Source organism: Macaca mulatta, chromosome 6, assembly GCF_049350105.2.
Source record: "Macaca mulatta isolate MMU2019108-1 chromosome 6, T2T-MMU8v2.0, whole genome shotgun sequence".
Classification (NCBI taxonomy): domain Eukaryota; kingdom Metazoa; phylum Chordata; class Mammalia; order Primates; family Cercopithecidae; genus Macaca; species Macaca mulatta.
In genome coordinates this window covers 100,237,072-100,261,500 of record NC_133411.1, presented here as the reverse complement: position 1 = coordinate 100,261,500, position 24,429 = coordinate 100,237,072, and the positions used below count along the sequence as shown (strand labels likewise).

Below are 24,429 nucleotides of genomic sequence, written 5' to 3'. Positions count from 1 at the left end.
ACCACAATGAATTACAAGACTTTTGAATAGCTGTACAGATTAGAATAAAGCAGGACCAAATAAAATATCTTTTGTTGGTAAAACTTTTGACTTAGAGCTAAGAAACTTTAAAAAAAATTCTCTTTTGCTTTGATGTAGAATGTTTAAATTACAAAATTTGTAAAGTGTTTTATTAGCCTTTTGTGAAAGAAGCATTATTCTAAAAGTTTTATTTGAACATCTGTTGAAGAATGGGTGGTGTTTTGTAAATCAGTTTGCTATATATTATTATATAGTTTTCATATATGTAAGATGACTATATCTTAATTAATAGTCCTATCATTAAAATCAGAACTTCAGTGATCTTGAAAATTTCCAAACCAAATAATGATTTTAGACAATAATGTCATCCGAGTGGAGGAAAAAACAGAAGACAATTCCAAAGAAGTTTGTAAGTAGTTTGTGAAGTCAACTGTTTAAAAAAACCAACCATGTGCAGCAATGCAGCATATTTTAAAATAAGATAATTGAGTCTATGCTAACACTGGTTTACTATTAACTGCTGTCAGTTTTTTAAAATCATCTTATGGTTGGTTTGGCAGAAAAAGAATTTAAAATTTAAACTTCAAGTTGAAGATTCTACAGTTACTGTCTTGAAAAACTATATATAAGTAAGGATATTTTATAAGTTTTATTTTCTATTAAATATATTTTCTAATAAATAGATTTTATGAGCTATTTTCTGTAGCTCTTATGTTTTTATTATAATATCGTACATCTTTTAAATATGACCTTATAGTATTTTACAAGGACATAATTGGGACCTCACAACACGTAATTGAATAGAAAAGACAAGATATATAATAGCTTCAAAAATTTGTGTTACCCATGCTTGTCAGTGGTTATTGTTTATCCCTCTCTATATTTTCTCATGGTTAGCTTAGTCTATTAAACATAATATAAATATCAAATGTTTTCTTAATTATAACCACAGAAATGTTTGCCAGGCTAGAAAGAAATAAGACAGGAAAATATATGTTTTACAAATTTAAAAAAAAAAAAAAAGCCTTAATAGCTCAACAAGCTGTATTTTTTAACTTTGGAACTTTGCTTATTTCCTGGTTGTAGTTTTTAATAAAGAGAATTTTTATGGTAGATTGAAAAATGAAAGAAATTTTAAGATTAAAGACTTGTTTCCATACATTATAGTAAGACAGTGGCTTATTTTGCTTTATGATTTTTCTGGCCTCCTGTAAGAAAAGAAGTGAATAAAATTCAAGGTACACAGGTAGATGTTATGTGTTTATAATAATGTAGATATGGGTGGTTTTGGAATGTTAAATCAGATTTATTCCTTTTTAACTGCTCAGACAAATAAAAAATGCTCATTAAAGGGCCATTGTAAAGAAAAATAGACAAAAAAATGCAGTTTGAATTGTGAACTTCAATTTCAGAGGTTGTTTTCTCGAAACAGATAGTATAAATATTAATATAATTTGAAAGTATACTTGTTATTTGCTAATTTATTTCAATCATTTTTTGGGTTCTGAGAGATCTGAATTAGTTTTTTAATTTAAGCTTTATAATCTTTATGTTGCAATTATGTTTTTTGTTCTTTTAAATAATAAATGCTTATTTGTATACACAATAAAAGCAAACAATTTTAAATGACTTTCTTTTGAAAAAAATAAAATCATAATCCTGCCTAAAGGAGTATTTTAATGAATATGCAACTATATAAAAATTGCTTAGTCTGAAGCAATTAAGAACTTTTTTGAAAATTGAAATGGATTATAAGATTTAAATTATGCTACCTTCTTTCATTTCAAAACAGGAAGGATATGGAGTTATAGTACTAAATCCCAATGAAAACTATATTGAAGTAGAAAAGCCGAAGATACATGTACAGTCATCATCTGATAGTTCAGATGAACCAGCAGAAAAACGGGAAAGAAAAGATAAAGTTTCTAAAGAAACAAAGAAGCGACGTGATTTCTATGAGAAGTATCGTAACCCCCAAAGAGAAAAAGAAATGATGCAATTGTATATCAGAGTGAGTGAGACCACTACTTTCCTTTACTATTTTCTTTACCTTGTGTACATTTTATTTTATATAGATTGTTTTGTTTTTCTTAAAGAAAGTATTAATTTTTTTATTTTTCATCATTTATTTCCCATGGCTGTCTACTTGGATTAAATGGGTTTTTTAATTCAGAGGTATAAAATACTTCATTCTTATTTCAGTGTGACATTTTATAGAAGTCACAAATGCAAATTCTACTTCCTTTTGTGTCATACACTACCCCAAGAAAAATTTTCTAAGATAATTTTATTGTGATGGATGCAGAAGGCAGAAAACTTGCCAGTTCAATTTCCAAACATGCTGTTTCTTTAAGGAAACATAGCATATCTTTAAAACAGCATAATATGCCATTATGTTGTCCATAAGAGAGAGTATATGTAGCCTAACAATTCTAAGGCATATAACCTGCTGAATTAATAATGCTCCATACAAAACATTCATCTTGGGGGGTAAGGTTTACTAGATAATGCATTGTTTTACGATGAGCAACTATCTACAGTGTCTCAGCCTAATGTCTAAAAGCAGATAGAGGGAGAAAGAGTAATTAATATCTTAATAAATACTTGAGCTAAAATAATGTAGGGATAGTGTAATGAGGGAACTCTGTTTCTCTTGTCCCACCCAGTGAACTTCTGCACTTTGTAGTACTATCAGTATAGGATCATTACAGCAGTGCTACCCAAGGATTTCTAATTCTGTAGGGGGCACAAACAATTTTATTTACACTTGGACATATTCAGAAGCTTGACATACATACTGTAAATTATATATATGAGATATTTGTCAATTTTCAAAGCCATTATTATGGATGCTAGAAGTTTAATAGTAAAGCATATCGAAAATGCTGCTGGTTAAGAAAAATAGTATATTGAAATAGTCCTCAAAAGTGAGCAATTCAGAACATTTAAACATAGAGAAAATAACATTTTATAAATTATACCATAGGATAGTATTAACATTTCAAATTATTCAACTTGAGCTATTTTTACATTTACTTTAAGAAGATCATTAATAAAATGTTTCCTACCACCTTTTAGGGGAAATATATTGCTTTCTAAGTTTTTATTTTCTATCTTATTCTAGTTCATGGCATAATCACTCTACTTTTTGGAATTGTACTTTAAACATTCAAAACATTTTATTTGTAGGTCAGTCTGTTGAGTAAGCTATGACAGTTAAGCAGTGGTGAAAACAGCATATATATTCTCAAGACCCCAAAAATGTATCCTGACAAAGAATTCTCAAAGCAATTCATATAATGAATCAAGCAGATTATAATATTTAAATTTTTAGAAAGCATCTCACTATTTAATATATTATTTGAAAAGCAAGAACACTTATTATATTTGGAAGCAATACGTAGCTTGTTTGTTCCAATGCGGTTATATCACCCCTTTCTTTTATATGATTACATTGGGGTCATGATGTTACCGTCTTCTCTATCAGTTGTACTACGCTTTCTTCTATATGATCCAGTCTGTGAACCACCATCTTATGACAGGTTAAAACTTTTAAAAGATTACCTCTGATATCCAGGTTTCAGAAATGAATTATATAAGGCTTTTGAAATTATAATGTGTACCTACTTGTTTATGTCAAATGCAAACAAAATGGTATTGTATATTAAGTTTATTTCTTCTTAAACAATTTTTTGCCTATGACATGTACAGATTAAGCATATATCTCAGATATCAGACATCTGTCCCGTAAGTTTTTTTCTTCCTATTTTCTCTTTGTCTTGTGACCATTGCTTTGCTTTTTTTCTTTTGTTCTCTTGTATGCATGCATTTTCTTTATTCTGTTTTTCACATCTGCTTGGTTTATCCTCGCATCTATTTTTTCTTATACCAAGGAAACAACATTCTTTTTATGTTGCTTCATTGTTGAGACCTGCTTTCTTTCCTTTTGTTTTCTTTTTAATTATTTTCTCTTTTTTAAACTCCCGTCATTTTTCCCTCTTTTCTAAGTCTTTTTGCCTCTTTGTCGCATTTCATTCATCAATTCAGGTTCCCACCAGAAGCACCAAAAGACAAAAATAGGCCCAAACACATAATACAACTTTGTATCGATGGTCTTAGTTATGAAATGTTTTTTCGTAGTAAACATCATTTCTCTTAAAATATTCTGGAATTTTGCAAAATAGCAGAGATATGCTGACACTCTTCAAAGATACTTCTAGATAGTAAGGTTTGGCCCTGTAGTGGGAAAGAGAAGAATGATTCTTTTTGTGTAAGGTGTATTAATTCCTTAGTAATTTTGATCCACTCTAGAAATGACTTATATTAGTGCTCTTCTTCTCTCTATGTATCTCCCAATACCAAGTATTTGTAATTTTCAGACACAGAGCATCTTATATGATGGAACTAAATTAACTTTTATTTATATACTTCTTACCAATTTACAATTTGAAATTATCTTCTATTCTTTGTGATAGCCTAATAAGTAGATGAATCACATCATTTCGTCCTGATTTTATAGTTGGAAACTAATACACAGATGTTTGTCTAGGATCACAAAGCTAGTAAATGGTAGATAATAAATCTACTTGTAATTACTGTAGATTCTTCCCCTCTTTCTTCTTTACCACATTGTTCTGTAGATTGAAAACAAAATATGTATCTGAAATTTGAAAATGAAGCCATGTATAGTAAATGTATGATACAATATAGTAAACAACATTTGATGATAAAGATAGATTTTTGACCAGGTATTATTTAATGGACTCTATTAAATGTTTACAAACAATTTATATGTATAAATGTAAGTATTTATATAAATATGTATGTATATTTATATATTCTCTACAAATAGTATACTAATACTGATCCAAATTTACAGATCAGATTGTGGGTCAAAAATTTTTAGCTTTTGGAGGGATGGAAACTCAGTCTGGGAACCCTGCCCCAGGAGCAGGAGCTATCATATCCTCCCCTCTGCCACTTTCCATTGCAACTAAGAAAGCCTGTTTGTACCATGAACACACACACACCTTTGAGTGATTTTTCAAAGGTCACATAGCTCTTAATATAAGCTTCATGAGGGCGTGTACTTAGTCTGTTTTGCTCACTACTGTATCCTAGAGCCTAGAACAGAGCCTTCATAATAAATATTTGTAGAGCAGATCTTCCACAAGAAATTTTAAGTAAGGTGGTAGAGCCAGGATTGAAACCCCACACTACAAGTACTACTTTTTGAAATATGTCCTGCATTATTAAAGTATGCAACTTGATTTTCTATGAGGAAACATTCCAACAAACCAAAACAAAGAGTCAAACAGCACTACAATTGTTGACTTCCCACTCAATCCAGTAGCTGTGATTACAATCCAAAAATTAATGATAGAAGGTCATTATTTGATACCTTGAACTATATATTTTCATCTGAATATATAAAAGTAGAATATTATTTTTTCCTTTTTAGCTATGTCATTTTACTGCTAAAATTATGGATGAAAATGGAAATGTTTCAACCTGACCCATTGCAATTTCTGTGTTACACATTTGCTCTTAAGAGTACAGCCAGGTTGCTGGGGTTACTCTACCCTGTACAAACTTTGTGCTTTATGGAATCTGTAACTTCAATTCCTGTTATTTCCTGAATCCAAAGTTCTGTCCACTTAATAACCTACGTTGTAAGTGCCTAGCTGAAATTCTACCTCTTCCTCTCACTATAACCAATGACCTCTCCTTACTGAGACTCATGGAATTTATAATAATTAGCTAATTTACATGGAATTTACCAGATACTATCTTGATATATCTCTTGTATTTTTGTCTAATAATTTAATTAATATTAGCAATTATTTTCATGCCTGTCCACTAGATCTCCTCATAATCTTTTAGATCTTTGAGCATGCTTTATATATTTTGGCATTACATGTCAATCGTTAAAAGCAGGTATGTGCTGCTTTTTGCATTAGTATAGAGCATATTATGAGGGAGTCAGGAACTGATACTAGAATTTAATCCCTTAGATGGAGACCAAAGCAAAAAGATTAGGCCTAAGAGATACCTAGATAAAGTAACCTACAGCATAGGAATGAAAGTTATTCTGGTATCAAACTGGAGCATAAGAGGACAAGTAAATCAAGGAAGGTCAGTTAATAGAATTTTAGAGACTATGTGTAGAGTATAGGCAAAAGTTGTCTGTCTAATGCTGGGTTGGAAGTGCTTGAACATCTCTTTCCTAAAGTGAGACTTATTTGTGGACTCTGCTGATGGGAAAGAAAGGAGAGGAATTAGACCCAGCACGTGAAAGAAAGCTAAAACAGATGCCGAGGAGAATTACATGGACACAAAATAAAAAATCCAAATGTGAGACATTTACAGAATAGGAATCAGCAGAGCCTGGAATTGCACATAGTGATACTTAAATATTTATCAATTATTTGTTGACATCCATCAAAAATCTTATTCTTTAATATGTAAGATATTTGGTGTTGCCTAGTTTTCTGATTGATTTTTTTCAGCATTCATGTGAGTTTTTGCAGTTGTTTAGAAACAGCCAACTCTGATAAACTAAAGCTTTCTTTCCAAAAATATGTTTTTGATGTTCTGACTTGGGTATGTTCACAGTTCTGAATCTCTTCTGTGCAAATGCCACTGAAGTCATTTCTGTCTAGTGTTTTAGCAATCAAGTTCAATTTATTTGTATTACAAACAATGATTGTTTAATTTCTGGAACTATTTCATTTTCCCAGTATATTCAAGTATTTGGATTTTCTTTTTTCTAGTATCTTGTAAATAGCCAGTCTCCTTTCAAATTTTTGCAAATATCTACTATACACAGGCAAAAGTAAAGTAGCATTTGGGCCTAAAAGTTTAAGATTAGCAAAGTATAATTTTATTTTACTTACTGAGTATAAATAGATATGACTAACTAGTAGATTATGTAGCACTTTTCTGAGACATTAGGAGCAGAGCATGAGAGATCAAAGAACTTTCTGTTTCATGTGGCAAGTTTTCTTAACTATGAAATAGTGTACTTGCTAGCATATATTATGGCTTATTAGGGGGATTGATTTGGTCTAGGCAATAAACATCATGTCAGACTTGCCTGGCAGGAAAACCTGCTTAATATGTTTTGTAATAAGATGGAATTTTTTGTTCTCAAAAACATCTGCCAACAGAATTCAAGAGTGAAGACAGAAAATGTCATCAATTTAGTGGTAATCCTATAAATTTAGTTTCTTTTTGAGCAACACATATCAAGACACACAAAATTCCCAGTGTTAATCACCACTGGTTAGAGTACTTTGTAAAATGATGAAACAAAAACATTTTATTTCTGTATAATGTGTTAATTAATTCATAATGAATTTTAATATTTCAACTGATAAAATTTTAACAAGCATCTTGGCAATAGATCACTTTTTAAAGCATCTGTTTTTTAATGTGTTGGGTTGAGAAGTGAGTCAAATGGCTAAATATGTACATATATTCTTTATAAAAACATATTTTCACCCCCCATAACTACAGATACACTATTTTTCCCCTTAGACCACAAGGGGCTGCTGCTGTTCATATAGGATTTTTCTTCCCTTAGAAACTTGTGTACCCCAATTAACTCTATCTTAAGTCTCTTTTTTGTTTTTTGCCCCCAGGTCTTTTAAAATATAGCTGGAAAGAAGAAAAAGAGGCTTAGTTAGTATCTTAATAATCAGCATAAAAATGTATTATTGTAAATGTTTTCTATAATACATTCCAAGGCATTTGTATTTTTCTATATCAACTTAAAGCTCATAGTCATTTAAGGCAAATTGTGAGAATAATTATTTTTATTTCCTGTTTTAGTGTATGAATAACATTCAGAATCATATCATTATAGAGATACAGTATGGAGATGAGGTTAAAAATACAGTCCAAGCCTGGGTTTTGGTGGCTCACGCCTGTAATCCCAGCACTTTGGGAGGCCAAGGTGGGTAGATTGCCTGAGGTCAGGAGTTCAAGACCAGCCTGGGCAACATGGTGAAACCCCATCGCTACTAAAAATACAAAAACTAGCCAGGCATGGTGGTGGGCGCCTGTAATTCCAGCTACTCGGGAGGTTGAGGCAGGAGAGTCACTTGAACCCAGGAGGCAGAGGTTGCAGTGAGCTGAGATCACACCACCACACTCCACCCTGGGTGACAGAGCAAGACTGTCTCAAAAAAAAAAAGCAATCCGATAGACCTGTGTTTGAATTCCAGCTCTTTCATTTAATATAGTGTGACTTCAAGTTAACACCATTGCACTTGAGTTTTTGTCTGAAAAGTAGAATGATATTGAAATATGTGTAGCCAGGTGCCATAGTGTATGGCTCTAGTCCCAGCTACTCAGGAGGCTGAGGTGGGAGCATCTCTTGAGCCTAGGAGTTCGAGTCTAGCAAAACTCAAACCTGATATAGCAAGACTTCATCTCTAAATAATAATAATATATGTAAAGCAAACATAGCATCTGGCACACATCTGGCTTTAGGACTAATAACATCATTTCTCACGTTGAGATTCAGTTGAGAACTAATCCAATTCTTAAGGTCCCTGGCCCTTGTACCTTCCAGTATCTTTCTGGGGTGTTTTCTCTGATGCCAGCCAATTCTGCAATTTCTGTTGAGTGTCCACTAGTTCAGTTCAGTTCTGGCATTATCTCCCTAAAGAGTTCAGTTTCACAAGACTGCCCCTATTTCAGACACCAGTCACAAGTCCTGGAGGAGCCACTCATACTTCTGACCAACTGAATATAGATTAGGGGATCCCGCTACCACCTCCTCAGTTTCAATAACTTTCTACAGTGACTCCCAGAGCTCAGGAAAATACTTACGTTTACCAGTTTATTATAAAGGATGCAACTTAGGGACAATCAAATGGAAGGAATGCATTCAGCAAGGTATGTGGGAAAGGGCACCCTGAGCTTCCGTCCCGTCTCTCAGCTGCCACCCTCCCAGCAGCACATCAGTGTGTTTACTAACCTGGAAGCTCTCCCCTTCCTGGATGCCAGTGGGCGAGGCTGAAAGTACCCTCTAATCACTGGGTCTTTCTGGTGGCCAGTCCCATCCTGAGGCTATCTAAAGGCCCCAGTCTAAGTCACCTTATTAGCATAAACTCAGTGATGGGTTTTTTTTCAGGGGATTGTCATGAATAACAAAAGACACTTTATGACTCATGAAATTTCAAGCATTTTAGGAGCTCTATTCCAGGAACCAGGGACAAAGACCAAATATGTTTTTGTATTACAGTACAACATTGTTCCAAAATAATACCTCAGTGCTACACTCCGCAGTTTGGAACTCAGTGAGCAATATTACATAGGAATCAGACAAAAGGAAACAAAACACCAGCATTAATAATTGATATAGTTCAACTGGAAAATTTGATTTAGATCTGTAGCTAATGGACTTCCTGATATATTCCCCCAAAAATGAATTTTCCCCTTATCCTGCAAATATTCCCTTTGCCTTTCATGTGGTGGAAAGTAAACTAGAATTCATCCTTTCTGCAACCTACTTGAAAGATGCCCTGAAGAGCTGAGCTGAGCATGTTCAGTTTCTTTTCCTAAATGTGCTAATCAGATAAGTCATATTCTTCCTGAGGGAAAGAAAGAATGGGATATGGGGAGAGAAACTAAGAGTGTTAACTCTAGCTGAAGTGCCTCCATATGAGGCCAGGAGAGGAGGGGCTCCCACCTGACAAGATCACTATTACATGCATTTTCTAACAATTCAATGAGGCAGTCTTAAAATATAACCATTAACTGTTCACCAAAGCATACCTGTTTCTTCATTTTAGAGTTTTCATTTAAAAGGGAAACTATGATCAAGCCTGATTAATTTTAAAACCTTTAAAGGGCCATAATTCTGTTTTTAATCACCAGAAATTAACCTTTATATTGTCATGTTTTATATTTGCAAAGCCTAGTAAACACAGTAGATTTTTTTCTCCTTTCCCTTTCCCTTTTCCTTCCCCTTCTCCTGCCCTTTCCTTTCTTTCCTTTTTTTTTTTTTTTTTTTTTTGAGACAGGATCTTACTCTGTCACACAGGCTAGAAGGCAGTGATGACATCATAGCTTACTGCAGTGTAGAACTCCTGGCCTCAAACAGTCCTCCTGCCTCAGCCTTCCAAGTAGCTGAGACTACAGGTACACGCCACCACGCCTGACACACAGGAGATTTTTAAAATAAAGGTTTGATTAAAGAATATTATTTGTTTACATGAACCGATGAAGACAGACCTTTGCCTATTTGTATAAATCTACCCTTTGATGTTGAGTAGCATGAGATTGCAAGAACTCGAATATTATACTGAAGTGTGCTGACACTGGAAAATTAGTACATTGTGTTGTAAGCTCAATTATCAGCCATTGTTAAGTGTACCCAACCTTCATTGGATTTGGTAAAACAAGCCAATAATTAAGAAATAGAAATCAGTTCAAGAATTAGACCTTTGGATTTCAAACAAAAATGATGATAAAGACCATAGCTCTGAATTTATGAGTTTTTGTTGGACATTGACCAGTTGGGGTGGTGGTGGGGGGGTCTGTCACACATATGATATGGTAAAAAGAGTAAGAACTTCAGAATCAAATACATACTATAATCTTAATTTTTTTGCTTGTGACTTTAGGCAAAAATCACTGTTTCAGTTCCTACATCTAGAAATTAGGGATAATCATATCTGTTAGACTTCTATAAGGAATAAATGATATAAATTAATGTGTATGAAAACAACCAGTGGGGCTGGGCACAGTGGCTCACGCCTGTAATCCCAGCACTTTGGGAGGCTAAGGCAGGCAGGTCACTTGAAGTCAGGGGTTCAAGACCAGCATGGCCAACATAGTGGCCAATATGGTGAAACACTGTCTCTACTAAAAATACAAAAATAGCCGGGCGTGGTGGTGCATGCCTATAGTCCCGGCTACTCTGGAGGCTGAGGCAAGAAAATTGCTTGAACCAGGGAGGCAGAGGTTGCAGTGAGTCGAGGTCACGCCACTACACTCCAGCCTGGGCGACAGACCGAGACTCGGTTCCCCCAAAAAAGAAAAAAAAATATTCTTTTCTCATCCCTCCCTACCTCCTTTCCCATAGGAAACATGGGAAGAATTATGGCAGAGTAAGGTCTTTTCCCACTGACTTATGTTTAACTTTATTAAGGTCACTATGGGGTTATTGTTTATATGGGTTATATCTATTGATGTTTACTATTGAAAGGAATTAAAAATGAGAATATTTTAACATATTTCTTTTAAAATAACAATCAATCTATTACATGATGACAAATAGCATTTTATGAGAAATAACTATATTTTTTAAATGAAAAATATGGCATTTTTGAAAATCTCTTTAATGTCTGGCTTAATAGAAGACAGCTGAATTCTTACACTTGTTTCTGTATTTCCTCTCTTATAATATGTTGTCTTCATTGACGTTTTTGAAGAAAACTCAGCCTCAAACAGATATGCAATTGTAAAAGAAAGGTCTATTTATACCTTTTTCAGATAGTTTTGTATATTCTTTGATGCTATACCCACACTCACAAGGAAGTTACTTCTTAAAGATTAGTTGCAGTATGTAGTCTAGAACACGTTTTATACTCATAAAAATCCATTGGTCTGTCTTGTACTTTGAATGGATCTTTTACCCATATATGATTTTGTAACATCATACATTGGTCATTTGGAAAAGATTGTTTCACTTAGTTACATAAATCATCTAAATGTTGGCACGTCTTATTACACAGTATAAAAAAATCCTACCCATTAATATTACTACCAGTATCATCAGAAAAGTTTTAAGAATTGGCCGGGCAGGGTGGCTCAAGCCTGTAATCTCAGCACTTTGGGAGGCCGAGACGGGTGGATCATGAGGTCAAGAGATCGAGACCATCCTGGCTAACACAGTGAAACCCCGTCTCTACTAAAAAAATAAAAAAAAAACTAGCCGGGCATGGTGGCGGGTGCCTACAGTCCCAGCTACTTGGGAGGCTGAGACAGGAGAATGGCGTAAACCCGGGAGGCGGAGCTTGCAGTGAGCTGAGATCCAGCCACTACACTCCAGCCTGGGCGACAGAGCAAGACTCCGTCTCAAAAAAAAAAAAAAAAAAAAAAAGAATTAAAAACTCTCAAAGTTATCAGGGATGATAAAAGTTTCCCAAAATTTCAACTTTAACAAGAAAGTTCAGTTTGTATCATTGACCACAAATACTATCAGTTGTTTTTCTTGGATGGGACTGTCAGGCTTACTTTGTTCATTTGCAAGAAATTGCCTTACAAATTACCCAAATCTGAATAATCGTAATTTGTCTATCAGTCTTACAAGTACAAATGCTATTCCATTAGAAAGTTAACTACTTTAGCTCTAAACGCTATCAAATGCACAACTGCTTTTCCTCCAGACTATCATCATAGCATAGTTTGGTATGCAAGTGCTTTATGTATACCTTCATTTCGTCACTCATAATATTAAACAGATATATACTCATGGATTGAGATTTAACAGAGGTAAATTTTACTCTTCATTGACATTTATGTGTAGTTGGCTTCCCTCCAACCTCTACTTCCACCCCCATATGTGGCAGTAAAGAATATGACTATTAGTATAGTTTGGTGTCACTGCCTTCATAGGTGCTAAGTCACGGGCAGTTTTATTCTTCATTGCTTTTTAATGGTTAATGCAAATGTCAATACAGTGAAATAGACAATATCTCAATATTATAATGAAATAATTGAGACCGCGCAGGTCCCCTGAAAGGGTCTCAGGAATCTCCAGAGGTTTGTCTAATGTCTAAAAACACTGGTTTTTGCCTCTTTTCTGGAGTTGAACAGAGAAACAGTGAAAGAAAGCAGTTTATTAACATTTATTTATAAAAATAGAAACCATATTTCAGTTGGCCTGTTAGGTAATGCAAAATTAGGTGTATCAATATGAGTGGCTATGTAAACTGAAATAGAGAACTAGAATAGCGTAGGACTGCCTCATTGAGACATTTGGATCTATCTCATTTAAAGTCTTTTGATCTGGACTCAGGGAGCATTGTGTACACAGTACTCCAACCGTTTCCCCTCTTTCCTCCCTCCTCCCTTTGGTGAAACTAAGATAATGTCAGTCCATAGTGACCCAGCAGGTGGAATTTGAGGATTAGAATTTGTTTTCTACTGATCCATTTCCAACAATAGAAGACTCTGGAGAATCACTTACCCATTTTAGGCTTTAGCAACTACAACTTTCATTCCCTTCTGTCCTCTAAAATGGGTGGCTTCTTGCTGAAAGAGCTCAGATGTCTATGCCTACGTTCTAGCTGTCTCACGTGTCTATGTGAAGAGACCACCAAACAGGCTTTGTGTGAGCAACAAGGCTGTTTATTTCACCTGGGTGCAGGTGGGCTGAGTCTGAAAAGAGAATCAGCAAAGGGTGGTAGGATTATCATTAGTTCTCACAGGTTTTGGGAGGGGTGGTGGAGTTAGGAGCAATGTTTTGCAGGCAGGGGGTGGATCTCAGGAAGTACATTCTCAAGTGTGGGGAGAATTACAAAGAAACTTCTTAAGGGTGGGGGAGAATTACAAAGAACCTTCTTAAGGGTGAGGGAGATGACAAAGTACATTGATCAGTTAGGGTGGGGCAGAAACAAATCTCAGTGGTGGAATGTCATCAGTTAAGGCTATTTTCACTTCTTTTGTGGATCTTCAGTTGCTTCAGGCCATGTGGATGTATACGTGCAGGTCACAGGGGATATGATGGCTTAGCTTGGGCTTAGAGGCCTGACACTAGCTATGGTCTAATTTACTACCATATTTACTAAACCATTACTGGTGTTGTCTCCCTGTTTAAAGTTTACCTTGCTTTGCATTGGACTGATTCTGTAGTGGTTAAGAGTTGGGTGTTGATGTCTGGCATAGATGTGGTTCTTTCCTGTCTTCTTATATTAATAAGAAAAGCAAAACAAAATAGTGAAGGATTAGAGCAACGAAAAATTTTGGGGGTGGTATGGAGAGATAATGGGCGATGTTTCTCAGGGCTGCTTCAAGCAGGATTAGGGGTGGCGTGGGAACCTACAGTGGCAGAGATTCAACTGAAGAAAGATTTTGGGGTAAGGGATGATATTGTAGGGTTTAGAAGGAGCATTTGTTGTATAGAATTATTGGTGATGGCCTGGATGCAGTTTTGTATGCATTGAGAAACTAAACGAAAGACACAAGGTCCAAATAAGAGAAGGAGAAAAACGGGTATTAAAGGACTAAGAATTGGGAGTACCCAAGACATCCAATTACAGAATGTCCAAGGGAGTACAACATAATTATTTGCTTGGTTGGCGAGTTTTGGGGCTCTATCCTTGACAGAGTCCTCCTTTTTAAGTTGGAGGCTGAGCTTGGTGAGGTGTTTTTAAAAGACCATTCTACCTTTCCTGAAGATTGAGGATAGTAAGGGGTATGAAGTTTTCACTGAGTACCAAGAGCCTAAGAAACTGCTTGGGTGATTTGACTAGTAAAGGCCGGGCTGTTATCGGACTGTATAGAGGTGGGAAGGCCAAACCGAGGAATTATGTCTGACAGAAGAGGAGAAATGACCGCGTTGGCCTTCTCATACCCTGTGGGAAAGGCGTCTACCCATCCACTGAAAGTATCTACGCAGACCAAGAGGTTTTTCGGTTTCCTGACTCAGGGCATGTGAGTAAAGTAAATTTGCCAGTCCTGTGCAGGGACAAATCCCCAAGATTTGTGTGTCAGGAAGGGAGGGGGCCTGAACACTCCCTGAGGAGTAGTAGAATAGCAGATGGAACACTGAGAAGTGATTTCCTTGAGGATAGATTTCAAGATGGAAAGGATATGAGAGGTTCTAAGAGGCAGGCTCAGTCCAAGTAGTGGGGGTGACCGATGAGGAGGAGAAAAACGGGCCATGAGGGACAGAAGTTGGAACGCAAGCTGCTTTTTAGCTACCTTATCAGTATAAGTGTTACCCTGAGCAGTGGGATCTGACGCCTTTTGATGGCCCTTGCAATGAATGACTGCAGCTTCCTTTGGAAGTACAGCGGCCTTGAGAAGAGTTTTTATTAAAGAGGCATTAATGATGGAGGACATTTGCATAGTGAGGAAACCTCTTTCAGCCTGTATAACAGCATGGTGGTACAGGATATAGAAGGCATATTTAGAGTCAGTATAAATATTGACACATAGTCCCTTTGCAAGCATGAGGGCTCAAGTTAAGGCAATGAGTTGGGCTTGCTGAGAGGTAGTGGAGGGGGGCAGAGTGGTAGCCTCAATGATAGATGTGGAAGATACTATAGCATAGCCTGCCTTTGCTTGTGAGTGGCGATTAGGCCTGGTGGAACTGCCATCAGTAAACCAAGTATGATCAGGGTGAGGAACCGGAAAAAAGGAAATATGGGGAAATGGAGTGAATGCCAGGTGGATCAGAGAGATACAGTCATGGGGGTCAGGTGTAGTATCAGGAATAATGTGGAAAGCCAGATTGAAGTCCGGGCCAGGAGCAAAGGTAATTGTGGAGACTCAACAAAGAGTGAGTATAGCTGAAGGAGCTGGAGGGGAGAAAGTATATGTGTCAGGTGTGAGGAAGAAAATAGATTTTGGAAATTATGAGAACTGTAGAGAGTGAGTTAAGCATAGTTTGTGATTTTGAGGGCCTCTAAAAGTATTAAAGCAATAGCAGCTGCCAGACGCAGACATGAGGGCTAGGCTAAAAGAGTAAGGTCAAGTTGTTTGGACAGAAAGGCTACAGGGTGTGGTCCTGGCTCTTGTGTAAGAATTCTGACTGCACAGCCTTGTACTTCGGCTGTGTGTAATGAAAAGGGTTGGGATAAGTTAGGGAGAGCTAGTGTGGGAGCAGCTTTTAGGGCTGTTTTTTAAGGAATGGAAAGGGGAGTAGGGAAAAGATTTAGGATTTATGGGGTCAGCTAGGTTTATCTAGAACGGAATGGGTTGTGGAGGGAGGTATTGAAGATAGGAGAGTATATGGGTTTGGCACCACAGGGTGGATAGGCAAGACAATTTGGTTGATAAGGCGCAGATCCTGAACTAACCAGTAAGACTTGTCTGTTTTTTGGACAGGTAAAACGGGGGAATTGTAAGGAGAGTGTATAGGCTTTAAAAGGCCATGCTATAACAAGCGAGTGATAACAGATTCTAATCCTTTTAAAGTGTGCTGTGGGATGGGATATTGGCTTTGAGCTGGGTAAGGGTGATTAGGTTCTAATGGGATAGTAATGGGCATGTGATCGGTTGCCAGGGAGGGAGTGGAGGTGTCCCATACTTGTGGGTTAAGGTGGGGGGATACGAGAGGAAGACACAAAGGAGGCTTTGGGTTGGGAAGAAGGGTGGCAGTGAGATGTGACTGTAGTCCAGGAATAATCAGGGAAGCAGATAATTTGGTTAAAATGTCTCGACCTAATAAGGGAACTGGGCAGGTGGGGATAACTAAAAAGGAGTGCATAAAAGAATGTTGTCCAAGTTTGCGCCGGAGTTGGGAAGTTTTAAGAGGTTTAGAAGCCTGGCTGTCAGTACCCACGACAGTTATGGAGGCAAGGGAAACAGGTCCTTGAAAAGAAGGTAATGTGGAGTGGGTAGCCTCCGTATTGATTAAGAAGGGGACGGACTTACTCTCCACTGTAAGAGTTACCCAAAGCATCTGTGATGGTGCAGGAAGCTTCCGAGGCGAATCAGGCAGCATCAGTCTTCAGCTGCTAAGCTGAGAAGATCTGGGAAGGAGTCAGTCAGAGCCTTGGCCCAGTTGGACAGTCCAATTTCCAGTGGGGTCCTGCACAGATGAGACATGGCTTAGAAGGAATCCCGGGCTGTGGGCATTCCTTGGCCCAGTGGCCAGATTTCCAGCACTTGAAGCAAGATCCTGGTGGAGGAAGTCCTGAAGGAACACCTGACTGCTGTGGCTTAGGCATTTTGAAGTTCTTGTGTGCTGGAGATGTGGCTGGGGTTTCTCTCACAACGGAGGCACGTAATTTCAACTCTTCTCTATTATTGTACACCTTGAAGGCAAGGTTAATTAAGTCCTGTTGTGGGGTTTGAGGGCCGGAATTTAATTTTTGGAGTTTTATTTAATGTTGGGAGCGGCTTGAGTAATAAAATGTATATTGAGAATAAGACAGCCTTTTGACCTTTTAGGGTCTAGGATTGTAAAGTGTCTCAGGGTTGCTGCCAAACGAGCCATGAACTGGGCTGGGTTTTTATATTTGATGAAAAGAGCCTAAACACTAACTGATTTGGGAGAGGTCGAATAAAGAAAAAGGAGCATTTACCTTGTCTATGCTTTTAGCTCCAGTCACCTTTTTAAGAGGAAATTGCTGGGCAGGTGGGGGAGGGCTAGCCGCAGAATGAAACTGTTAGCCAGACCAGGTGTGAGGAGGGGAGGCGATAGAAAGATTATAGGGTGGGGGAGCAGAGGCTGAGGAAGAATTGGGACCTGGCTCGGCCTGGTGAAGAGCAGCCTGGGGAGAAGGGGAGAGGTCAGATGAGTCCGTAGAAAAGAAGCACTCAGGGCTTGGGGTGGAGACTGAAGAAACAGACGAGAGAGAAAGAAGAAAGATTTGGGACGAGTCGCATTGGGGGCAGACACTAGTGAGGGACCAATGTTTAAAAGAATGCCTGGACATCAGTTACTTCAGACCATTTGTCCATTTTGCAGCAAAAATTATCTAGATCTTGTAGGATGGAGAAATCTAAAGTGCCGTTTTCTGGTGATTTAAAACTGTTGTCAAGTTTGTATTGGGGCCAAATGGTGTTGCAGAAGAAAATAAGATGCTTAGATTTTAGGTCAGGTGAGAGTTGAAGAGGTTTTAAGTTCTTGAGAACATAGGCTGAGGGAGAAGAAGGAGGAATGGAGGGTGGAAGGTTGCCCATAGTGAAGGAGGCAAGTTTAAAGAGAAGGTTAGAGACACGGAGAAGAGGGGTGGGGAGCAGCCCTGGGCTGCAATGTGGGTGAGCAGCCAAAGCAGGCATCCCCGCAATTGACTTGCCATCAAAGGAATGTGGGTGAATGAGCAAGGCAGGTGTCCCCACAGTGATCAGATACCAATGGAGTGTGGGTGAATAATCAGGCAGGCATCCCCGCAATGATTAAACACCAAGGGAAGGCTGTCTTCCCGAGTCCATGACCGGCGCTGGAGTTTGGGGTCCACGGATAAAATGTGTCTCCTTTGTCTCTACTAGAGAGGAAAAAGAACTGGAATTGGATGGACCAGGAGGTTGAAGGGTAGCAAGAGAGGCTGGAGAAGAGAGTAAATAGACCACTTACCCAATTTGAAATCAGTGAGATATTCCTTGAGCTGGTTGGTCTGAGGACCCGACGTCATAGGTGGATCTCCTCACGGAGTGAGGGTGAGGACAGGGGCCTGGTCTCCCGAAGGAGTCCCTCTGACACAGGTCTTTGGCACCAAATTTCTCATGCGTCCATTTGAAGAGACCACCAAACAGGCTTTGTGTGAGCAACAAGGCTATTTATTTCACCTGGGTGCAGGTGGGCTGAGTCCGAAAACAGAATCAGCAAAGGGTGGTGAGATTATCATTAGTTCTTACAGGTTTGGGGATAGGTGGTGGAGTTAGGAGCAGTGTTTTGTGGGCAGGGGGTGGATCTCAAAAAGTACATTCTGAAGGGTGGGGAGAATTACAAAGAACCTTCTTAAGGGTAGGGGAGATGACAAAGTACATTGATCAGTTAGGGTGGGGCAGAAACAAATCACAGTGGTGGAATGTCATCAGTTAAGGCTATTTTCACTTCTTTTGTGGATCTTCAGTTGCTTCAGGCCATGTGGATATATACATGCAGGTCACAGGGGATATGATGGCTTAGCTTGGGCTCAGAGGCCTGACCCTAGCTATGGTCCAATTTACTACCATATTTACTAAACCATTACTGGTGTTGTCTCCCTGTTTAAAGTTTACCTTGCTTTGCATTGGACTGATTCTGTAGTGGTTAAGAGTTGGGTGTTGATGTCTGGCATAGATGTGGTTCAGGTTGAGCCTTTGCTAACTATATACTCACTCAGGAAAATCACTTAGTTTAAACCTCAGTTTTATCATCTGAAATGTCATCTGAAATGTAAGGATAATAATAGTATCTGCTAAATATAGTTGTTAGAAATTAAAAGAAGTAATGCAATTAAGTACTTAGTACCTGCTTTAGCACATAGTATGCACTCAATAAACATTGCTTGTAATTATATTTAATTATTATTATAATAATTGATTTACAATTCAAGTTTCCTCTGTCCATGACTATTTCTGAGGCCAAGCTCTTTCTAGTTCTTCAAATTCGGCTGCCTTTGTCTAAGGTAAGATTTTTTTGTCTAAGATAATATTTGACAGTAACTGTAAAATACAATTAGATGGACTGTGCCTCAATATGAATTTGGTTATGCATATTAGCACCTCTCTCTACTCCCACAGCCTTCACCCACTTCTTGGGAAGAAAGGGCAACTTAGGACCCTCTGTCTCCAACTCACTCCCCATTGCTGGGGCCCTTGTTAGGTTAGAAGTAGTAATTGTTTGTGTAATCTTCACACTAGTCTCATGTATTACCCTGATGTTACAGGTATGTAAAATGAGGCCTAGAGACATAAACAGACTTACTCGTAGTTATACACCTAATAAGAATAACCAAACCAAGGTTTGAGCCCAAGTCTGACTACAAAGCCTGTGTTTTTCCCACTACACTATGTTGCGTTAGTGAGTATTTTCTCTTAAGTGGTTCTCCATGTATATATTATAATATAAAATATGTATACAAGTGTGACTAGATAAATAGAGTTTGCTTGGTTGGTAAGGCAGTCGATATGTGATTAAATAAATGGAGTTTCCTTGGTTGGTAAGACAGTCACTATGATAAAAGACAAGTAGTAGTTACTTCAATACAATGGTTTATTCTAAGACTATTGTTTGGGGGTTGCATTGAGCAGATATATTGGTTCTAGAATCTGGGACCCACCTTTTTTTTCTCCTCAGGAGTGAGACGCCCTTGCACATTATTTTTGCATAAGTCCCAAACTGTCCATCTGGGTTTTGTAAGCCTTGTAGGTGGGGATGAAGGAAAGCCTAAATCAGTTTTATATAGGTGACCCAAAAGTGCTTTGTTTACTGTAGGGAATCTTTTTTATCCTCACCCTGATTTCAGCTTGTCTGTAGGTAACTTTGCCTGGTTCTCAGCCAATCAACATATTGCTCTTCTCTCTTCCACCCCTTGCTGTTTAGCCAGTTCTACTACTCACGCATGCTCACTGTGGTTTTATCAATGGATGTAAACATTTCTGTGTGCATCCTTCATGTATGGCATAGCATGGTAATGTAACGTTTACTGAGTGACTTGAGTATTTCCCTAATAGATTCATCTCATTTCTTGTTGTTGTTGAGATAGTGTCCCATACTGTCACCCAGGCTGGAATGCAGTGGCATGATCGCAATTCACTGCAGTCTTGACCTCTGGGCTCAAGTGTTGCTCCCACCTCAGCCTCCCAAGTAGCTGGGACCACAGGCGTGTGCCACGATACCTGGCTAATTATTTTTTTATTTTTTGTATAGACGAGGTCTCACTCTGTTCCCCAGGCTGGTCTCAAACTCCTGGGCTCAAGCAATCCTCCTGTCTTGGCGTCCCAAAGTGCTGAGATTACAGATGTGAGCCACCATGCCCAGCGTCTCCGTTGTATTTGAATTATATATGTGTATTTGCAAATGTGAAATTGTATGCTTAGATTTATTTGTTTGGAGCATGACATTTCAGCTTAAAACATGATCAGTTCTACCTTATATAATGTTAATTTTATTCTCAGTAATATTTTCATTAATTTAATATGAGAAGAAAATAGTTTTTTTTTCCTTGAAAAGTAATAGATTATATATTATAATTAGTGACATTTAGGGAACATATGAAAATAAAGATAAAATTAGCCTTGAATATCAATCAAAATGGTCATCAACCAAGACTTTCCTTAATTCTTGTTCTCCTAAATATAATTCTTATACCTGAATTTGTTTTTCTAAAAGCACTTTGAGAGGCCAAAGCAGGCAGATCATGAAGTCAAGAGATCAAGTCCATCCCAGCCAACATGGTGAAACCCCATCTCTACTCAAAATATAAAAATTAGCTGGGCATGGTGGCATGTGCCTGTAGTCTCAGCTATTGGGAGGCTGAGGCAGGAGAATCGCTTGAACCTGGGAGGTGGAGGTTGTAGTGAGCCGAGATTGCATCACTGCACTCCGGCCTGGCGACAGAGTGAGACTCCATAGACAGACAGACAGACAGACAGACAGACAGATAGATAGATAGATAAGATAAAACATAACTTCCTAAATGTCTGGTAATTGCTATTTCTCTGTGAAATTTCGGAAAATCCCTTCTCTCCCATGAGGTGATACGAAGAAATATTACAGAACTATCAGTTTGGATGCTATCATATTTAATAATTCTAAAATAATTTGACATTTATAAACAGTCACTATTTTTCCTTTAGAATCTGAACCAAAGTGTAATGGTTCTGTCATAGCAATAATAATATCAGTACCTTTCAGAGGTATGTAATAGATGAATAATTTTTTAAAATACACACTTTGAACCATTATATACAAATTTAATTTTAGAACTAAGATTTTACGCTGATAAATTAAGTAAATCTATTAAAAGTAAAATCTGTTTAGCCATTATTCAGAAGAGAAACTCATGTGTTTGTAATGTTGCTATTCTAAATTTTTAGCAATGAGGCATTTTTTTTTTTCATATTAAAGAGAGTATGTACAATTCATTCAGGCCATGTTTGTTTACTGTTTTATGTAAAGAATATGTTTAGGAAGAAAGAACATTTTTAATAGAAGGATCCTACCAGAATAGGTTGCCAAAAGATAATATCTAAAACTTAGTAGATATTTTTTAGACTTTTAAAGCCCATCCATTTCATTTGTAGATGTATATAAGGAAACTGAGATTAAGAGAAATTACACACAGTCATCCCTTGCTTTACGAAGGGAACTGATTCCAAAACCCCTGTATATACCATAGTCCATGCATACGGAAGTCTTACAGTTGGCCCTGTGGAACATGGGTCTGGGTTCTGTTGCAAAAAAATTCTCATAACTGGACCCACACAGTTCATCCCCCTGTTTTTTTCACTCCATTCATATTCTGAAGTGGCCTCTCATCTGGCCTTTTTCTCAGCAGCTGCGTATATGTGGGTGTGGGGGTGTGTGTGTGTGTGTGTGTGTGTGTGTGTGTGTGTGTGTGTTTATTAGGCAGGGAAAGGTATAAGTGCCCATTAAGTAATTTAGGCTTGAACCTAAAAGTTAGTTGAAAACACTTTTATATGTGATTATTCCTTACATGATCAATTTTAAGAACCAAGGGAAAGAATATAAATTTGAAAATCTTGGTGCATTATATCTGAATTGTAACATTAACGGTACTTCATTCACTTCTAATGTTCTTTATTTTGACTTCACAGAGGAGAGTGAAAAAATTCCCTCAGAAATTCTTGTACAGACTGCTGATAAAATGATGCCATCAAAGAAAGATCTATTATTTATGCATATATATCTCAGTCAATTGAAGATTGTTTGTATTATCCTCTTTTTTCATTGGTCCTAAAACCTTTTATCACATTTTAACATCTCTGAATTTGGGATGCGTCTTAAGAATTAATAGCATACTATAGATTATTCAGCAACGTTTTTTCTCATAATTATACTGTTAGTTGCATAACTCTTAAGGGGACGTGATTCTTACTAGCAACCCCTGGAGTTGTGCTGTGTATACGCTGAGTGCCCTTATGTGGCAGCCCTTGTAGTGATAAGGTGAACATTCATTCTTTTTCCTACATTTTACCTCATATTTGACCTCACAAATTGTATAAGTATCACCTGCCTACTATTCGGCAAGTAGTGACCCCTCCATAAATGTTGATTTACTTATTTATGCATCATTATTGTCAGTTTTGTTCCTTTATTTACCAAAGCAGATTGAGAACAGGTTTGATTTCTTCCAACAGTAGATGTCATATTATTGAGAAGAGATAGATCTTTAGATGATAAATATAGATGATAAAGCTAGGAAGTAAATGACCTGATTAAATAAAGATGTTAGCCCCAAGTGTCCTAGTTGTTTCCATTTGCTTTTTGCTTTTAAAACTTCTTTTAGTACTTTAAAGATATCTGAAATAACTATTAGTGTGAAAAAAGTACAATGCCAGTTATAGGTTACATAGTCTTAGTATACCTTCATCAATTATGTACCATGTCATAAGTGCTAGATATTAAAGATAAAAGGAGAAGAATAAAACATATAATTTCTACTCACATGAAATTAGCCAGGATAATACATCAGGATATCAAATGTATCTTGAAACTGAAGACACGTAGTAGCACATGTTGGAACGGATCTCTTCACATTTCATTTCAATAGTTGAGCACTATTTATAAAATATCGTGCTGGCCCTCTGTAAGAAATAAGGATAGAAAAGCCAGAATCCTTCCTTACCAGGAGCTCACAGTATAACAGGGAGGCTACAGTATTCATAAGCAACTCTAATATTAGGCAGATTGCGGTATGTACTTTGACATAATTCATAAATTATAGGATTTTAGAAAGGAAAATTTTATTTTTCAATGGGAAATCAAAAGGTCCTTTCACAACTATTGATATATCATTAGTAATAAAAGTTCAATACTTAGAGATTGTTATAAAGCACATTGAATCTTAAAATTTGAGACTAACTGTACATTTTCTATATTAAATACAACTTACTGCAATGAGAACCTCAATTTTTGTGCAAATTGTTTCTATAAAAATTTTTTATATAATGTTATGTAACATGATTTTTCGTTGAATATTATAAACCATTTCAAAATTTGACACTTAAAAGGAATTAGTTTGTTGGATGTTTTTGACACATTCTGAAAACTGAAATACTTCAATTTCCAGTAATGTGGTGGTATTTATCGATGATGCTTAAAATAGTTTTGCCCTTACTTTTAGTTCAGATGAAGCTAATCAAATATACAAGGAGCATTTAAAACCTGTCACAACCATTTAATGTCCCTTAACTAATTATTTTCTTCTTTTGCTTTCACCTCTTCCACCAAATGATACATTCATTGTGGTATATTCATTTTACAACACTCATTGTTTAGGAGAAATAATGTAATTCATTAACAATTGCACCTAACCGTTTAATAAAGGTTAACAGTTCATTAAACATTTTCACCTACATTTTATCCTTTAGGAAATATAATATGAAGTTAATGATTAGCAGTTTTCATTAAAAACCATTATTTCTGTTTAGTTTTTTTACATTTTCTTAATTGCTTGTGATGCTATTGACATTTGTCAGGTAGCCTCTTACAGTGTCTGGCACATAGCGGGTACACCAAATATTAGTTAAATGACAGAGTGATCA

The 24,429-nt window shown here is 37.0% G+C and overlaps 1 protein-coding gene across 26 annotated transcripts in view; it reads left to right on the top strand.

Moving 5' to 3' along the window:
* The window catches only part of ARB2A (ARB2 cotranscriptional regulator A), a 479,952-nt gene that overhangs the window by 212,504 nt on the left and 243,019 nt on the right, over window positions 1-24,429 (top strand). For 21 of the 26 annotated variants that reach the window (XR_013418035.1, XR_013418036.1, XM_002804456.4 and 18 more), the window contains one exon: window positions 1,814-2,032. The exons of the other annotated variants lie outside the window; for them this stretch is intronic. Coding sequence is in view for 19 of the 21 variants with exons in the window: in XM_002804456.4 (XP_002804502.1) it covers window positions 1,814-2,032 (219 nt within the window). In the remaining 2 variants the exon portion in view is untranslated. The remainder of the gene's footprint in view (window positions 1-1,813; window positions 2,033-24,429) is intronic. 26 annotated transcript variants of the gene reach the window in all.